Here is a 13,308-nt window from a genome sequence, read left to right on the forward strand (position 1 = left end):
TTAAGCAAGTTTGACTTCTTTTTCAAAATTTTTATTTGTTTCCTAAGTTTTTGTTATGATTATTAACTTTTCGTTAAAGGGAATATTCTCTTATTGTAAACTTGAACGTGACATTCCAAAAATATGTTATTTGAACTTAATTTACCTAATTTACGTCTCTTCCTTCCCAGCACATGTCCCATACAAGTTTATATCTTTGTTTTCATTTGCAAATATTAATATACATTAACAACTCTATTTGGTTATATTTTTGCTTATTTTTCTTGAAATTTTTTCTTAGGTGTTTAAGAAAACTATATACCAATAACCCAATCCGTATTTAGCAATATATTTCTATATCAATATTTTGTAGTAAACATAATTATCTATACTCTTTTCTAAAATCACTGTGTTGGTTCTTCTATCACCAATCATTTTAGTCAAATTGTACATATTTTCTATCATTCGTGCATCGTACGGGTCCAAACACTAACCTTTAAAAATAGAAATCCCCCGACCACTCTTTGTGCACAGTGGATAAATCATCGACACTAGGCAATAGCCCACAAACTACAATAACCGGGCAAACTCATTAAAAGATGTATGATTTCATGACATCAACCCAAATATCTCAAGAGGAGGAGGTTGAGATCCTTCTTCTCCACTTCCTCCTTCTCATGTTCCTGTTTTTTTCCTTGCTCTTGGGGCACCTTTAGTATGTGATGTGCCAATTATAATCATATAATTATACATCCATTTACATGAAATCTTGTATTGTTTAGAGTCAATTTGGAATTAATTCTGCCTAAAGAGTGTTTAATTGTGCATTTCAGGTGTAAGGGCGAATATGGAAGAAAAGGAGCGAATTGGAGAGAAAGAGACAAGAAGTGGAGACAGAGAGAAATTCCGATCGATCGGACATCATTGAAGAAGAAAAGAGACAGAGGAGAATTCTGATCGATCGGACCATAATCCGATCGATCGGCCAGAATCGCGAAATGATTCTGAAGTTTTGTAAAAGGCCCGAACTTGCCCTAAACCCAAATGGTCCCATTCAAACGGCACAGACTTATTAGAAAAAACAACTGGAGAGTTGTTAGGAGTATAAAAGGCTCAGATTTTTAGGGTTTTAGAACTTTTCACTTTTGGAGCAAAACCAAGGGTTTTGGGAGGTTCTCTCTACAGCAGCCATCGACGCAAGCGCAAGGGGTTAAGGGGTTTTTCTTCTTTTCTTCTTTGATTCTTGTATTTAATGTCTGCTATCTTGGATTTTGTATTGTATTCCTTAGTTATGAGGAACTAATCCTCTAACTAGGGGTCCTAATGGAACCCTTCTTTAAAGATTGAATGAAATCGGTTTATTGTTCTTGAATCTCTTTTTATGTTGTTGATTTTCTGTGGATATGTTTATTGCTTTCAAATGCTTGATCACCATTTGAATGATTTTTAGCCTAGGTTGGGACCGGAAGGATAAACCTAGGGTTGCAAGAATCCATAGAAAACATAGGTTGCATGAACCATATGAATATAGGTTTATGACTTATGCAATCATTAATTGATTTCCATTATTCTTAAGGGATTTTTGATACGAATCTGAATGTTAGGAATAACAGGGATTCTATTGAAAATACTTTCATTGTATCTAGGAATAGAACATTAGATAGTTTGGGAAATCGATTGTCAACAACTAAATTGAGAGGTGAGATTTAATGAATCAATGGATGTTCAATCGGATGAGAAGTGGTGAAGTTAGGAACCCCAGTGTTCACTTATCTTGAAAACAAAATTTCTTGTTTGTTGCTTTGTTAATCACTCAATTTGTCATTTACTTAGTAACCTTTTAATTACTTGTTTAGCATTAGGTAAAACCAAATCAATAATTCGCTTTGCCATTTTAGTGTATTAATTGCTTAGATTGTCATTGAATTGAAATTGCCAAAATATCCTCATGGGAACGATACTCTATACACTCTTTATTACTTGTGTGACTTGTCCGCTTGCGAATAATTCACGTCAAGTTTTTGGCGCCGTTGCCGGGGATTGAGGCAATTTTATTTTTGTGTCAATTTAGGTTATTTTTGTGCTAATTTGGTTTTTAATTTTCTACAGAAATTCTTTCTCTTGTATGAGCTTAGAAAGACGTGCTCTTAGCTCGGATGTGATTGATTTGGATCCGGAGATTGAGAGAACGTTTCATATGCTTAGACGGGAGCAACATAATAACCAAGTCGAAGGCATGGGAGACAATTTGGAAGGAAGGAATGGTGCGGGAGCCATTGGTGGAAATGGTTTGAATGAAAGAAATGATAATGGTGAAGGTACTCATAATGGAAATGGTGGAAATGGAGCCAATGAAGTGGATGGACCTCCAAGGCAAGTTGACCCTCGTTCTTTGGAGGAATGTGCTCGACCAACTTGGGATACCACTCCCTCTAGTATCCGGTATCCACCTATCAACTCTACTCACTTTGAGATCAAGCCGGCTATTATCACCATGATCTCCAACTCCGTTGTGTTCCATGGCTTTTCTCATGAAGAGCCAAATGTGCACATTGCTTCATTCTTGCACATTTGCGCTACATTTGATATTCATGGTGCTTCACGTGATGCAATTCTCTTGAGGTTATTTCCATTCTCATTGCGGGATAAAGCTAAAGCATGGTTGATGTCACTATCTCCCAATTCCATCACTACATGGGAGGAGCTCTCAGAACAATTTCTATCTAAATTTTTCCCTCCGGCGAAAGCGGTTCAAATCCGAAATGATATCATGACTTTTTCCCAATTTGATCTTGAATCCTTCCTTGGAGCTTGGGAAAGGTTTAAAGCGATCTTGAGGAGTTGTTTATCAAGCTTTTTATTCTGGATTGAGTATGTCAACGAGGCAAATGTTAGATGCAGCCGCGGGTGGTTCCTTTATGACCAAATCTCAAGAGGATGCTCGAAATTTGCTTGAGAAAGTTGCAAAGACGAATACTTCTTGGCCTACGGAGAGGCTACCACAAAGGCAAGACAATTCAAGAGATGTCGATGTGATGTCCGCCTTGGCCGCTATGGCTAAAAAGATTGATGCTTTGACGGTGAATTCTCCTCAAGGAGTACATGCGATTCAAGGAATGCCTTCCGTATCTTGTGATTATTATGGTGCTAGCCATCAAACCAGAAAGTGCTTGATTACTAATGCATCTTCTTCTCAAAGCGAGTAAGCTAATGCTATTGGAGGTGGGCACTATAATCGGCCAAGAAATGATCCATACTCAAATTTCTACAATCCGGGATTTAGGAATCATCCAAATTTTTCTTGGAGCAACACTCAAAATGTGCAAAACCCTCATCCTCAACAAATTCAGCCCCAAGAGAAGAAGAGAGACATTGATGAACTGTTTGCTAAGATGGCCGGGAGTATGGAGGCATTAGCCAGCAACACAAACAACTTCATTAGCAAGACTGATTCTGCATTACAAACTCAAGCATCATTGATTCAGAATCAAGGAGCTTCCATTAGAAATCTTGAGATACAAGTGGGGCAATTAGCTAATGCTTTATCTTCTAGAGAAAAAGAGGGACTCCCTAGCCAAACGGAAGTGAATCCAAAAGGGAAAGATCAGTGTTATGCTATTACTCTACGGAATGGGAATCTAGTGAAAACTACTGCTGATCTAGATGCTGAAAAAGCGAAAAAACTGAAAGATGCAAAATTGTAGGGAAATGCAGCTGAGGAGTCACAGAGTCAAAATCCGATCGATCGGACCTCATCCCGATCGATCGGACCACTATTCCAGTAGAACTTGAAAATGGGACAGAGTTGAAATCCGATCGATCAGCCCCAATTCCGATAGATCGGACCACTACAGGTCAGGCTGAAAATGTTGAATACAGAAAAGCAAGGATGTGCAATCCCGGTATGCAGTTGAATTGGATTGGCGTGATAGTTCACTGCCAGCACCTCATGTTAAGGCATATGTTCCTCCCATTCCTTTTCCACAAAGATTGAAAAACACCAAGAAGGATTCTCAGTTCTCCAAATTCCTTGAGGTGTTTAAGAAATTGCAGATAAACATACCTTTTGCAGAGGTTTTAGAGCAAATGCCTAGCTATGCAAAGTTTATGAAGGAAATTCTTTCTAAGAAGCGGAGGTTGAAGGATTATGAGAGTGTCCAATTAACGAAGGAGTGTAGTGTTATAGTGCAGCAAAAGCTTCCAATTAAGAAGAAGGATCCAGGAAGTTTCACCATTCCTTGCACCATTGGTGGTACGGTGATTGAAAGGGCGCTATGTGATTTGGGAGCTAGTATCAATTTGATGCCACTATCAATAGCCAAGCTCATTGGTTTGCATGAAATCAGCCTCACTACAATGTCTCTTGTCATGGCGGATCGATATGTTAAATATCCCCATGGTATCATTGAGGATGTTCTTGTCAAGGTGGACAAATTGGTTTTTCCAGTGGATTTTGTAATTCTTGATATGGAGGAAGATGTCAATACTCCAATTATTTTGGGGAGACCTTTCTTGCGTACGGGGAGAACTCTCATTGATGTGGAAAAAGGCACTTTGGTGCTGAGGATTGCGGATGAGCAAGTCACATTCAAAGTGCCTGAAACCACATCCGGAAGACGGGGAATCTTGTTTTCATATAGACACGGTGGATCATATATTAGCCCACACTTTTGCCATAACTTCTTGCAAAGATCCTCTTGAGACGTGTTTGGTGAATGAGGATGCTCTAGAGTGTGGTGATGATGATGTGGTGGAATTCATGAATTGTTTAGAGTCCATGAAAGAATTTAAACCAAGAAGGTTCCAGAAATTTGAGCCTCTTGGTGTCTTTCCCTCTAGACCCCAACCAAGTATTGTAGAAGCTCCAACACTTACTTTGAAACCTCTTCCATCTCATCTTCGATATGCTTACTTGGGAAACTCCAATACTTTGCCAGTTATTATATCTTCGAATTTGAATATGGAGGAAGAGGATAAGCTTTTAAGAGTGTTGAGGGAGCACAAAATGGCTTTGGGGTGGACAATAGCTGATATTCGGGGAATTAGCCCCACTATGTGCATGCGTCGTATCTTAATGGAGGAGGACTACAAGTCTTCGGTGGAACATCAACGCCGACTAAATCCTAATATGAAAGAGGTGGTGAAAGTTGAAATTTTAAAACTTCTTGATGCAGGAATTATTTACCCTATTTCGGATAGTGCTTGGGTAAGTCCGGTGCAAGTTGTTCCTAAAAAGGGTGGAATCACGGTGGTGAAGAATGAGAAGAATGAATTGATTCCCACCCGGACTACTACCGGTTGGAGAGTTTGCATTGATTATAGGAAGCTCAACAATGCCACTAGGAAGGATCACTTTCCTTTGCCCTTTATTGATCAAATTCTAGAGAGGCTTGCGGGGCATTCTTATTATTGCTTCTTGGATGGTTATTCGGGGTACAATCAAATCCCCATTGCTCCGGAAGATCAAGAAAAGACTACTTTCACTTGTCCTTTTGGCACTTTTGCTTATAAAAGGATGCCCTTCGGTTTATGCAATGCATCGGCCACCTTTCAACGGTGTATGATGAGTATTTTCAGTGATATGGTGGAGCACACAATTGAGGTATTCATGGATGACTTTTCTGTTTTTGGCTCATCATTTGACTCTTGCTTGAAAAATCTATCTATGGTGCTTCAAAGATGTGAAGAGACTAATTTAATGCTTAATTGGGAGAAATATCATTTCATGGTGCAAGAAGGGATAGCCTTGGGGCATCGAATTTCACAAAAGGGCATTGAAGTGGATAGAGCTAAGATTGAACTTATTGAGAAACTCCCTCCACCAACTTCGGTTAGAGAGGTGAGAAGTTTCTTGGGGTATGCGGGCTTCTATCGGCACTTTATCAAGGATTTTTCCAAAATCACAAAGCCTTTGTGTGACTTATTGTTGAAAGATGTGAAGTTTCATTTCACAAAAGAATGCTTGGAAGCTTATCGCTTCTCCGGATTGGAACATTCCATTTGAGCTCATGTGTGATGGTAGTGATTATGCTATGGGAGCGGTTCTTGGTCAAAGGAAGAATAAAATTCTGTATGTTATCTACTATGCTAGTTGTACTCTCAATGATGCTCAACTTAATTACACAACAACGGAGAAAGAACTTTTGGTGGTTGTCTTTGCTCTTGACAAGTTCCGATCATACTTGATTGGCTCCAAAGTTATTGTGTATACCGATCATGCAGCTTTGCGTTACTTATTGACAAAAAAGGGACGCCAAGCCAAGGTTGATTCGATGGATTCTTCTTTTACAAGAATTTGACTTGGAAATTCGAGACAAAAAGGGATCGGAGAATGTTGTGGCGGACCATTTGTCTAGATTGTTGGAAGGCCGAGAGGAAGCCACCATTCCTATCAAATAAACATTTCCGGATGAACAATTGTTTGCTATTCATTCCTCTACAACTCCTTGGTATGCTGATTTTGTAAATTATTTGGCCAAGAAGATCCTTCCTCCGGACTTATCTCACTCTCAAAGAAAGACATTCTTTTATCTTGTTCGGTTCTATTATTGGGAGGAGCCTTTCTTGTGGAAGCAATGTGTGGATCAAGTTATTCGTCGGTCCCAGCTGCTCCTGCTCCTGCACCTGCTTCTGCTGGGCCTTCCACTGTTTCTCTTCCATCCAGGCGCCGTTCCTTCTGAGATCACCCAGGTTGTTTTGTTCCTCTCTTCCCTACTGTGTAGTTATAGTTTGAAACACTGAGGACAGTGTTCACATCAAGTGTGGGGGTGGGAAGGAAACTTTTTATTAGATTGTGTTTTCCTTTTATTGTGTTTTCTTTTCCTTTGGAACTCTTGAATTTTATGTAGTGTAATTTTTCTTTTAAACTTTTAGTATTGCTTTCCCCTTCTATGATGCTTACTATTGATGTGTTCATTGCATTGGAGATAAATTGATAAGTTGTGGCTTAGAATTTGATATTGTTGCTTTTCAAAAACTTGTGGCCAAAGGATCAAATTGAAAACTTCTCAGTAGTTGCACATTCATTACTTAGCAAATTGTGGAGACTTGAACCAATGTGAGTTTTGAGCCATTCATTTCTCAATGAGTGATGCAAATCAACTCTATTGTTTTTGTTCCGCTCACTATAACATTTGCTTGATCTCATTATCTTTCATCTTGGTTGTTTGCTAAGTACTCATTACATGACATTACATCCGAATCACTTTCATGTGGGTAATTCAATAGTGTTCTTGAAAGATGAGAGTAAGACCATTTTTGGATTGAAAAATACCTTTCTCACCATATCTTATACATGTTATCCATTGCACCCTTATTTGAAGCCAAACACTAGCCTTTTGTTCATAGCCATTTTCCCTTCTTCTTATTATTGTGGAGAAAGAATTGTTTATGTTAAATGAGAAATTGGGATGGTATATGCTGATTTTTTTTGGTCATTGAGGGAGTATGGATGTATGTTATGGTTCTCTTTTGGAAGAAATGTGGGGTGTTGACTGATAGAAAAGTGAAAAAAGAAGCATGCAATTGTTCTTGAAAAAAAAAATGATAAAAATGAAATAAAAGTGCATTTGCATGTGATCCTATATTGTGAATTTGATTGTGAAGGAAAGGGAATGATGGAAGAATGGATAGATAGTGAAGCATGGAGAAAATTTGAATGATATTTCTTTCAATAATAGTTCTCCACTTATTCAAAATTCCGTACCCTTTGCCCTTCTCATCTAGCCTTTACCCTACATTACAAACTTAAAAAGTCCCACTAGATTTTGAGAATGCTTTGGATTTGAACACAAGTTTGTGAATAAGGATGTAGGTCAATTGCTTAGTTAAGTGGCATCCATTCATGAGATCATTTCATTTGTTTCTTAAGCTTTCAGTGAATTATTGCATGTGGGAATTCTGAATTTTTGTTTACATTATTCCACCCACATGCACTTGAGAGAAACACTTAGCCACTTCAGTGCGATTTTGCTTGTGAGTGAATATCTGTGAGGCTTGAAGTTGAAGCTATGAGCTTTGTGATGTACTGTGTTTTCTGTTTGAGTTTGATTTATGATCCTAAGGCTACTTGACATTTTATAAAAATTATTGAGCTACAATTTTGTTGATGATTCTCCTCTGTCTTTGAGCTACTTTCAGTCCTGAGATTGTGGGAAAGTTGTAAAATTCCTTTTCTTCTTGATTCTAGAGTTACTCAAGGACGAGCAAGGATTAAGTGTCGGGGTGTTTGATGTGCCAATTATAATCATATAATTGTACATCCATTTACATGAAATCTTGCATTGTTTAGAGTCAATTTGGAATTAATTCTGCCTAAAGAGTGTTTAATTGTGCATTTCAGGTGTAAGGGCGAATATGGAAGAAAAGGAGCGAATTGGAGAGAAAGAGACAAGAAGTGGAGACAGAGAGAAATTCCGATCGATCGGCCCCATGGTCCAATCGATCGGACATCATTGAAGAAGAAAAGAGACAGAGGAGAATTCTGATCGATCGGACCATAATCCGATCGATTGGCCAGAATTGCGAAATGAATCTGAAGTTTTGTAAAAGGCCCGAACTTGCCCTAAACCCAAATGGTCCCATTCAAAACGGCACAGACTTATTAGAAAAAACGACTGGAGGGTTGTTAGGACTTAGGAGTATTTTGTATTGTATTCCTTAGTTATGAGGAACTAATCCTCTAACTAGGGGTCCTAATGGAACCCTTCTTTAAAGATTGAATGAAATCGGTTTATTGTTCTTGAATCTCTTTTTATGTTGTTGATTTTCTGTGGATATGCTTATTGCTTTCAAATGCTTGATCACCATTTGAATGATTTTTAGCCTAGGTTGGGACCGGAAGGATAAACCTAGGGTTGCAAGAATCCATAGAAAACATAGGTTGCATGAACCATATGAATATAGGTTTATGATTTATGCAATCATTAATTGATTTCCATTATTCTTAAGGGATTTTTGATACGAATCTGAATGTTAGGAATAACAGGGATTCTATTGAAAATACTTTCATTGTATCTAGGAATAGAACATTGGATAGTTTGGGAAATCGATTGTCAACAACTAAATTGAGAGGTGAGATTTAATGAATCAATGGATGTTCAATCGGATGAGAGTGGTGAAGTTAGGAACCCCAGTGTTCACTTATCTTGAAAACAAAATTTCTTGTTTGTTGCTTTGTTAATCACTCAATTTGTCATTTACTTAGTAACCTTTTAATTACTTGTTTAGCATTAGGTAAAACCAAATCAATAATTCGCTTTGCCATTTTAGTGTATTAATTGCTTAGATTATCATTGAATTGAAATTGTCAAAATATCCTCGTGGGAACGATACTCTATTCACTCTTTATAACTTGTGCGACTTGTCCGCTTGCGAATAATTCACATCAGTATGCTTGTCGAATAATTTGAGTTCTTTGAGTGTTCTATATGTAGGTTTGTCGATTGACAACATCAATGCGACAACAATGAAGATGATGATGTTGATGGTTGATCTCTTTCGATCTACATCCATATCTGCCTCTACTTCTAGAAATGTTTTACTCCTGCCTCAAATTACCAGATTTGTTTTGGATGCGGTTTCAAACTGATAGATCTGGATCTGCAGCTACATGTTTGTTGTTTCAATCCTACCTTAGTGTGAAGACAAGAGTTCTGTATTTGTTTTGTATTGTGCTTTCTTTTTATCTCTAAAGTCGGGTGTTCGTCCCGATGTAGTACCTCCGGTGTCCGTTTGTACCGGGAAGGTTTAGTCTATTATGTTTTTATTGTGTAGTTCTGATGTTTTGTGGGTTGTATTCCACCGTTTCTAGTGGCTCGAGTGTCGTTTGGCCTCATATTCTCTTACCTGAAATTTTGGGTATATAAATACAATGAGGTCTATCACCTTTTATAAAAAAACATATCCAAACATCTCAAGGCTCCCTCTGAAAAATTTTGATCATAATGATTTATTAATTGCTAAGAATTCTTTATATAAAATATTTACCTAAAATGTTTAGGGAAATATTGAGCTTGTTTGGCAATGCTGTGAGGTGCTGTGAGGTGTGGTGTGGTGCTGTGAGTTATAAAACTGTGGTGCTGTGAGGTGAGTTGGAACGCAAAAAGCTGTTTGGCGCATCACTTTTAAAACTGTGGTGCGGTGCGGTGTGGTGCTGTGAGGTGCGTTTGGCGTATCTAAATTACGGTTATATTAGATGACTAATAATAGTAATATAAAATAACTTAATGTTTATATTGTACATTAATCTAAAATAAAATAATTGACCTAATTTGATTACGTAGGACAATTCAACATACATTGTAAGCGTTTGGGAGTGCTGTGAGGTGTGGTGAGGTGCTGTGAGGTAAAAAGTTGTGGTGCTGTGAGGTGAGTTGGAACGCAAAAGCTGTTTGGCGTGTCACAAAAAACTGTGGTGCTGTGAGGTGTGTTGCAACTGAACGCAGTGCAAACACACTGCCAAACACCCACATTATGGGCTTGTTTGGGAATGCTGTGAGGTGTGGTGTGGTGCTGTGAGTTATAAAACTGTGGTGCTGTGAGGTGAGTTGGAACGCAAAAAGCTGTTTGGCGCATCACTTTTAAAACTGCGGTGCGGTGCGGTGTGGTGCTGTGAGGTGCGTTTGGCGTATCTAAATTACGGTTATATTAGATGACTAATAATATTAATATAAAATAACTTAATGTTTATATTGTACATTAATCAAAAAAAAAATAATTTACCTAATTTGATTACGTAGGACAATTCAACATACATTGTAAGCGTTTGGGAGTGCTGTGAGATGTGGTGAGGTAAAAAGCTGTGGTGCTGTGAGGTGAGTTGAAACGCAAAAGCTGTTTGGCGTGTCACAAAAAACTGTGGTGCTGTGAGGTGTGTTGCAACTGAACGCAGTGCAAACGCACTGCCAAACACCCACTATATGTATCGGTGCTGCTAAGGCAAACCAGATTGTATTTTTTTAACAGGGAAAAAAATTAATTGCATCCCATAATATATGAATTATTCCATGATTTTGGCCTGTTCCATAAGTGTGTACATGATGACTATTCAATGTGAAAGCAATTGATGTTCAATTTAATGTTAATAATTAAGGAAACAAACCTTTATTCTAAGATGCAACTAATCACCTCTTCAAATGCTTAATTTAATCATAAGATATGTGTGTAGACAATTTGACTTGCACACTCTACTACGTTTTCGTGATTGATTTGGAATCTAGTCCAATAAATTCTAACCACAATAGTAGCCATTTTCGCTTATTATGGAACTTAAAAGATAAACGTCCCGATAACTGGGATCACAATTGCTAAGGTATATGGATGAAAATTAAAGTGTATGTGATGTGCAAAGTGGATCGAATGAATGAGAACAAAAAACTTGGGCCGACATGCACATCCCAATCACTCTTGAGAACATAAAATCAATGCATTCATATTCATATCCCTATTCATAATGGGTATTCTGTATCCACAACCTTCCTTTTTATTGCTTATAAATACAAATGCAGATTGTGAACTTAAATGTCTATATATATGTATCACTTTCCTTATGTATGAGAATTAGAATCTGAATCTGTCTCATAAGACCCAATAGAGAGAGGGAGAGGGGGAGATTGAGAGAGACAGAGAGTGAGAATAATGAAATTCAACCTGTTGATAGTGATCAAACTGTTGGTCATCCAGTATTTGTGTGTTCTGTCTGTTGCACAGAATTTTGATTTCTTCTATTTGGTTCTGCAGGTAAGTTGGGTTTTTGGTTTTTAAATTTGGGTTTCGCTTCGATTTTGTTTTAATCTAACAAGTTTGGTTTGGCTCTTTTGATTATGTTTAAAGTGGCCAGGATCATACTGTGACACACAGAAAGGTTGCTGCTACCCCAAATCTGGAAAGCCAGCAGCAGATTTTGGGATTCATGGTCTGTGGCCTAATTACCAAGATGGATCCTACCCTTCAAATTGTGACCCTAACAACCCTTTTGATGAATCTAAGGTATCGGACCTCGATAGCAGTCTTCGGAAAGATTGGCCTACGCTGGCCTGTCCTAGCGGCGATGGCCTGACGTTCTGGTCTCATGAATGGGATAAGCATGGAACTTGCTCTGAGTCTGTTCTTGATCAACATGGATACTTCGAAGCAGCTCTCTCTTTGAAAAAGCTAATCAATCTTCTTGAAGCTCTAGAGAATGCAGGTAATCTACGCTACGTTTGTAGTATTTTTATTTACTAGTTCAATTATATGTTCTGTCTCTGACAAACAATTTTACTTGTCATGCTATTGTGTGACAGGAATAAGCCCGAATGGATCCTCGTACAGCTTGAGCGACATTAGGGACGCGATAAAGAATGCAATTGAATTTACTCCATGGATAGAGTGCAACACTGATGAATCAGGCAACAGCCAGCTCTATCAGGTTTACTTGTGCGTCGACAAATCCGGGTCGAACTTGATTGAATGTCCAGTGTTTCCTCATGGAAAATGTGGGTCGAAGATCGAGTTCCCTAAGTTTTAAATTTGAACTAGAGCATTTTCATTTCCTATTTTCCTTGTATCGGTTGTTCTAGATCTTATTGATGTAGAGGATGTATTGAATTCTTCTCAAAAAAATGTGTACTTGATTTTTGATTATGAAGACTGAAGGCGTTTCTCAATCTCATCTTCAAAATCGATTGGGGATGAGGAGAGATCGGTCTCTCCCCCTCCTCCTCCTCACCTTTTCCTCCTCTTCCTATGCGTTTGATACGACATTTCTCAATCTAGATCTACAGAGTTTCTCTTCTCCGACTATAGAACTCGTCCATCAATCGAGGATCATCAATCGTCAGCGTTTCTGGTATGTTTTGGTGCCATGTATTCGGTTTTATAGTAACAAATTAACGAAAAAAGGGAAAAGATGGAAACTTGTGAAAGAAATGTTGAACCAATTTGGACCACTTTTTTGGATGACAAGCTCTAACAATGTGAAAGCAAATTCCCTGAGACATGAAAATGGCTCCCCTGTCTAACAACTCACCGTCCTTGGATTCGATATCGACAGTGAGTCTGCATTGCTAGTTCTCTCTCTGGCTTGCACACAACTGTAACCGACCAAATGTTCACAAGCAATAAAAAATGGTAGGACTTGAAGCAAAATCAACCAAAACTAGAAGCATATGTAGGCGGCTCAAACCAACTTGTACTACTTTACACATTTAGTATACTTCCTTGTGTTTGTTCATGGACAAACGTGTTTTATAGAACAAATCAAGGTTGGCCCATCAGACGAGGGCCCCCTGTAGTGGCCATCACAAACGTCACGTTTGTTTATCAAATTTCAAAAAGTTGCATGGATCC

The 13,308-nt window shown here is 38.3% G+C and overlaps 1 protein-coding gene across 1 annotated transcript; it reads left to right on the forward strand.

The window, feature by feature from the left end:
- The first annotated feature begins 11,517 nt into the window (after positions 1-11,517).
- On the forward strand, positions 11,518-12,626 carry LOC120002773 (ribonuclease 1-like). Its single transcript, XM_038851583.1, has 3 exons — positions 11,518-11,718; positions 11,812-12,166; positions 12,264-12,626. Exons 1-3 carry the CDS (start codon positions 11,617-11,619, stop codon positions 12,485-12,487), a joined length of 681 nt encoding a protein of 226 aa, XP_038707511.1. The 5' UTR covers positions 11,518-11,616; the 3' UTR covers positions 12,488-12,626.
- The last annotated feature ends 682 nt before the right edge of the window (positions 12,627-13,308 follow it).

Source organism: Tripterygium wilfordii, chromosome 7 (assembly GCF_013401445.1).
Source record: "Tripterygium wilfordii isolate XIE 37 chromosome 7, ASM1340144v1, whole genome shotgun sequence".
Classification (NCBI taxonomy): domain Eukaryota; kingdom Viridiplantae; phylum Streptophyta; class Magnoliopsida; order Celastrales; family Celastraceae; genus Tripterygium; species Tripterygium wilfordii.

Excerpts from the sequence above, each read along its gene's own strand:
- LOC120002773 (XM_038851583.1), top strand. The coding sequence starts at position 11,617 with ATGAAATTCAACCTGTTGATAGTGATCAAACTGTTGGTCATCCAGTAT. Across the intron at positions 11,719-11,811 it reads TCTTCTATTTGGTTCTGCAG|TGGCCAGGATCATACTGTGA; the intron begins GTAAGTTGGGTT and ends TTATGTTTAAAG. Across the intron at positions 12,167-12,263 it reads TGAAGCTCTAGAGAATGCAG|GAATAAGCCCGAATGGATCC; the intron begins GTAATCTACGCT and ends ATTGTGTGACAG.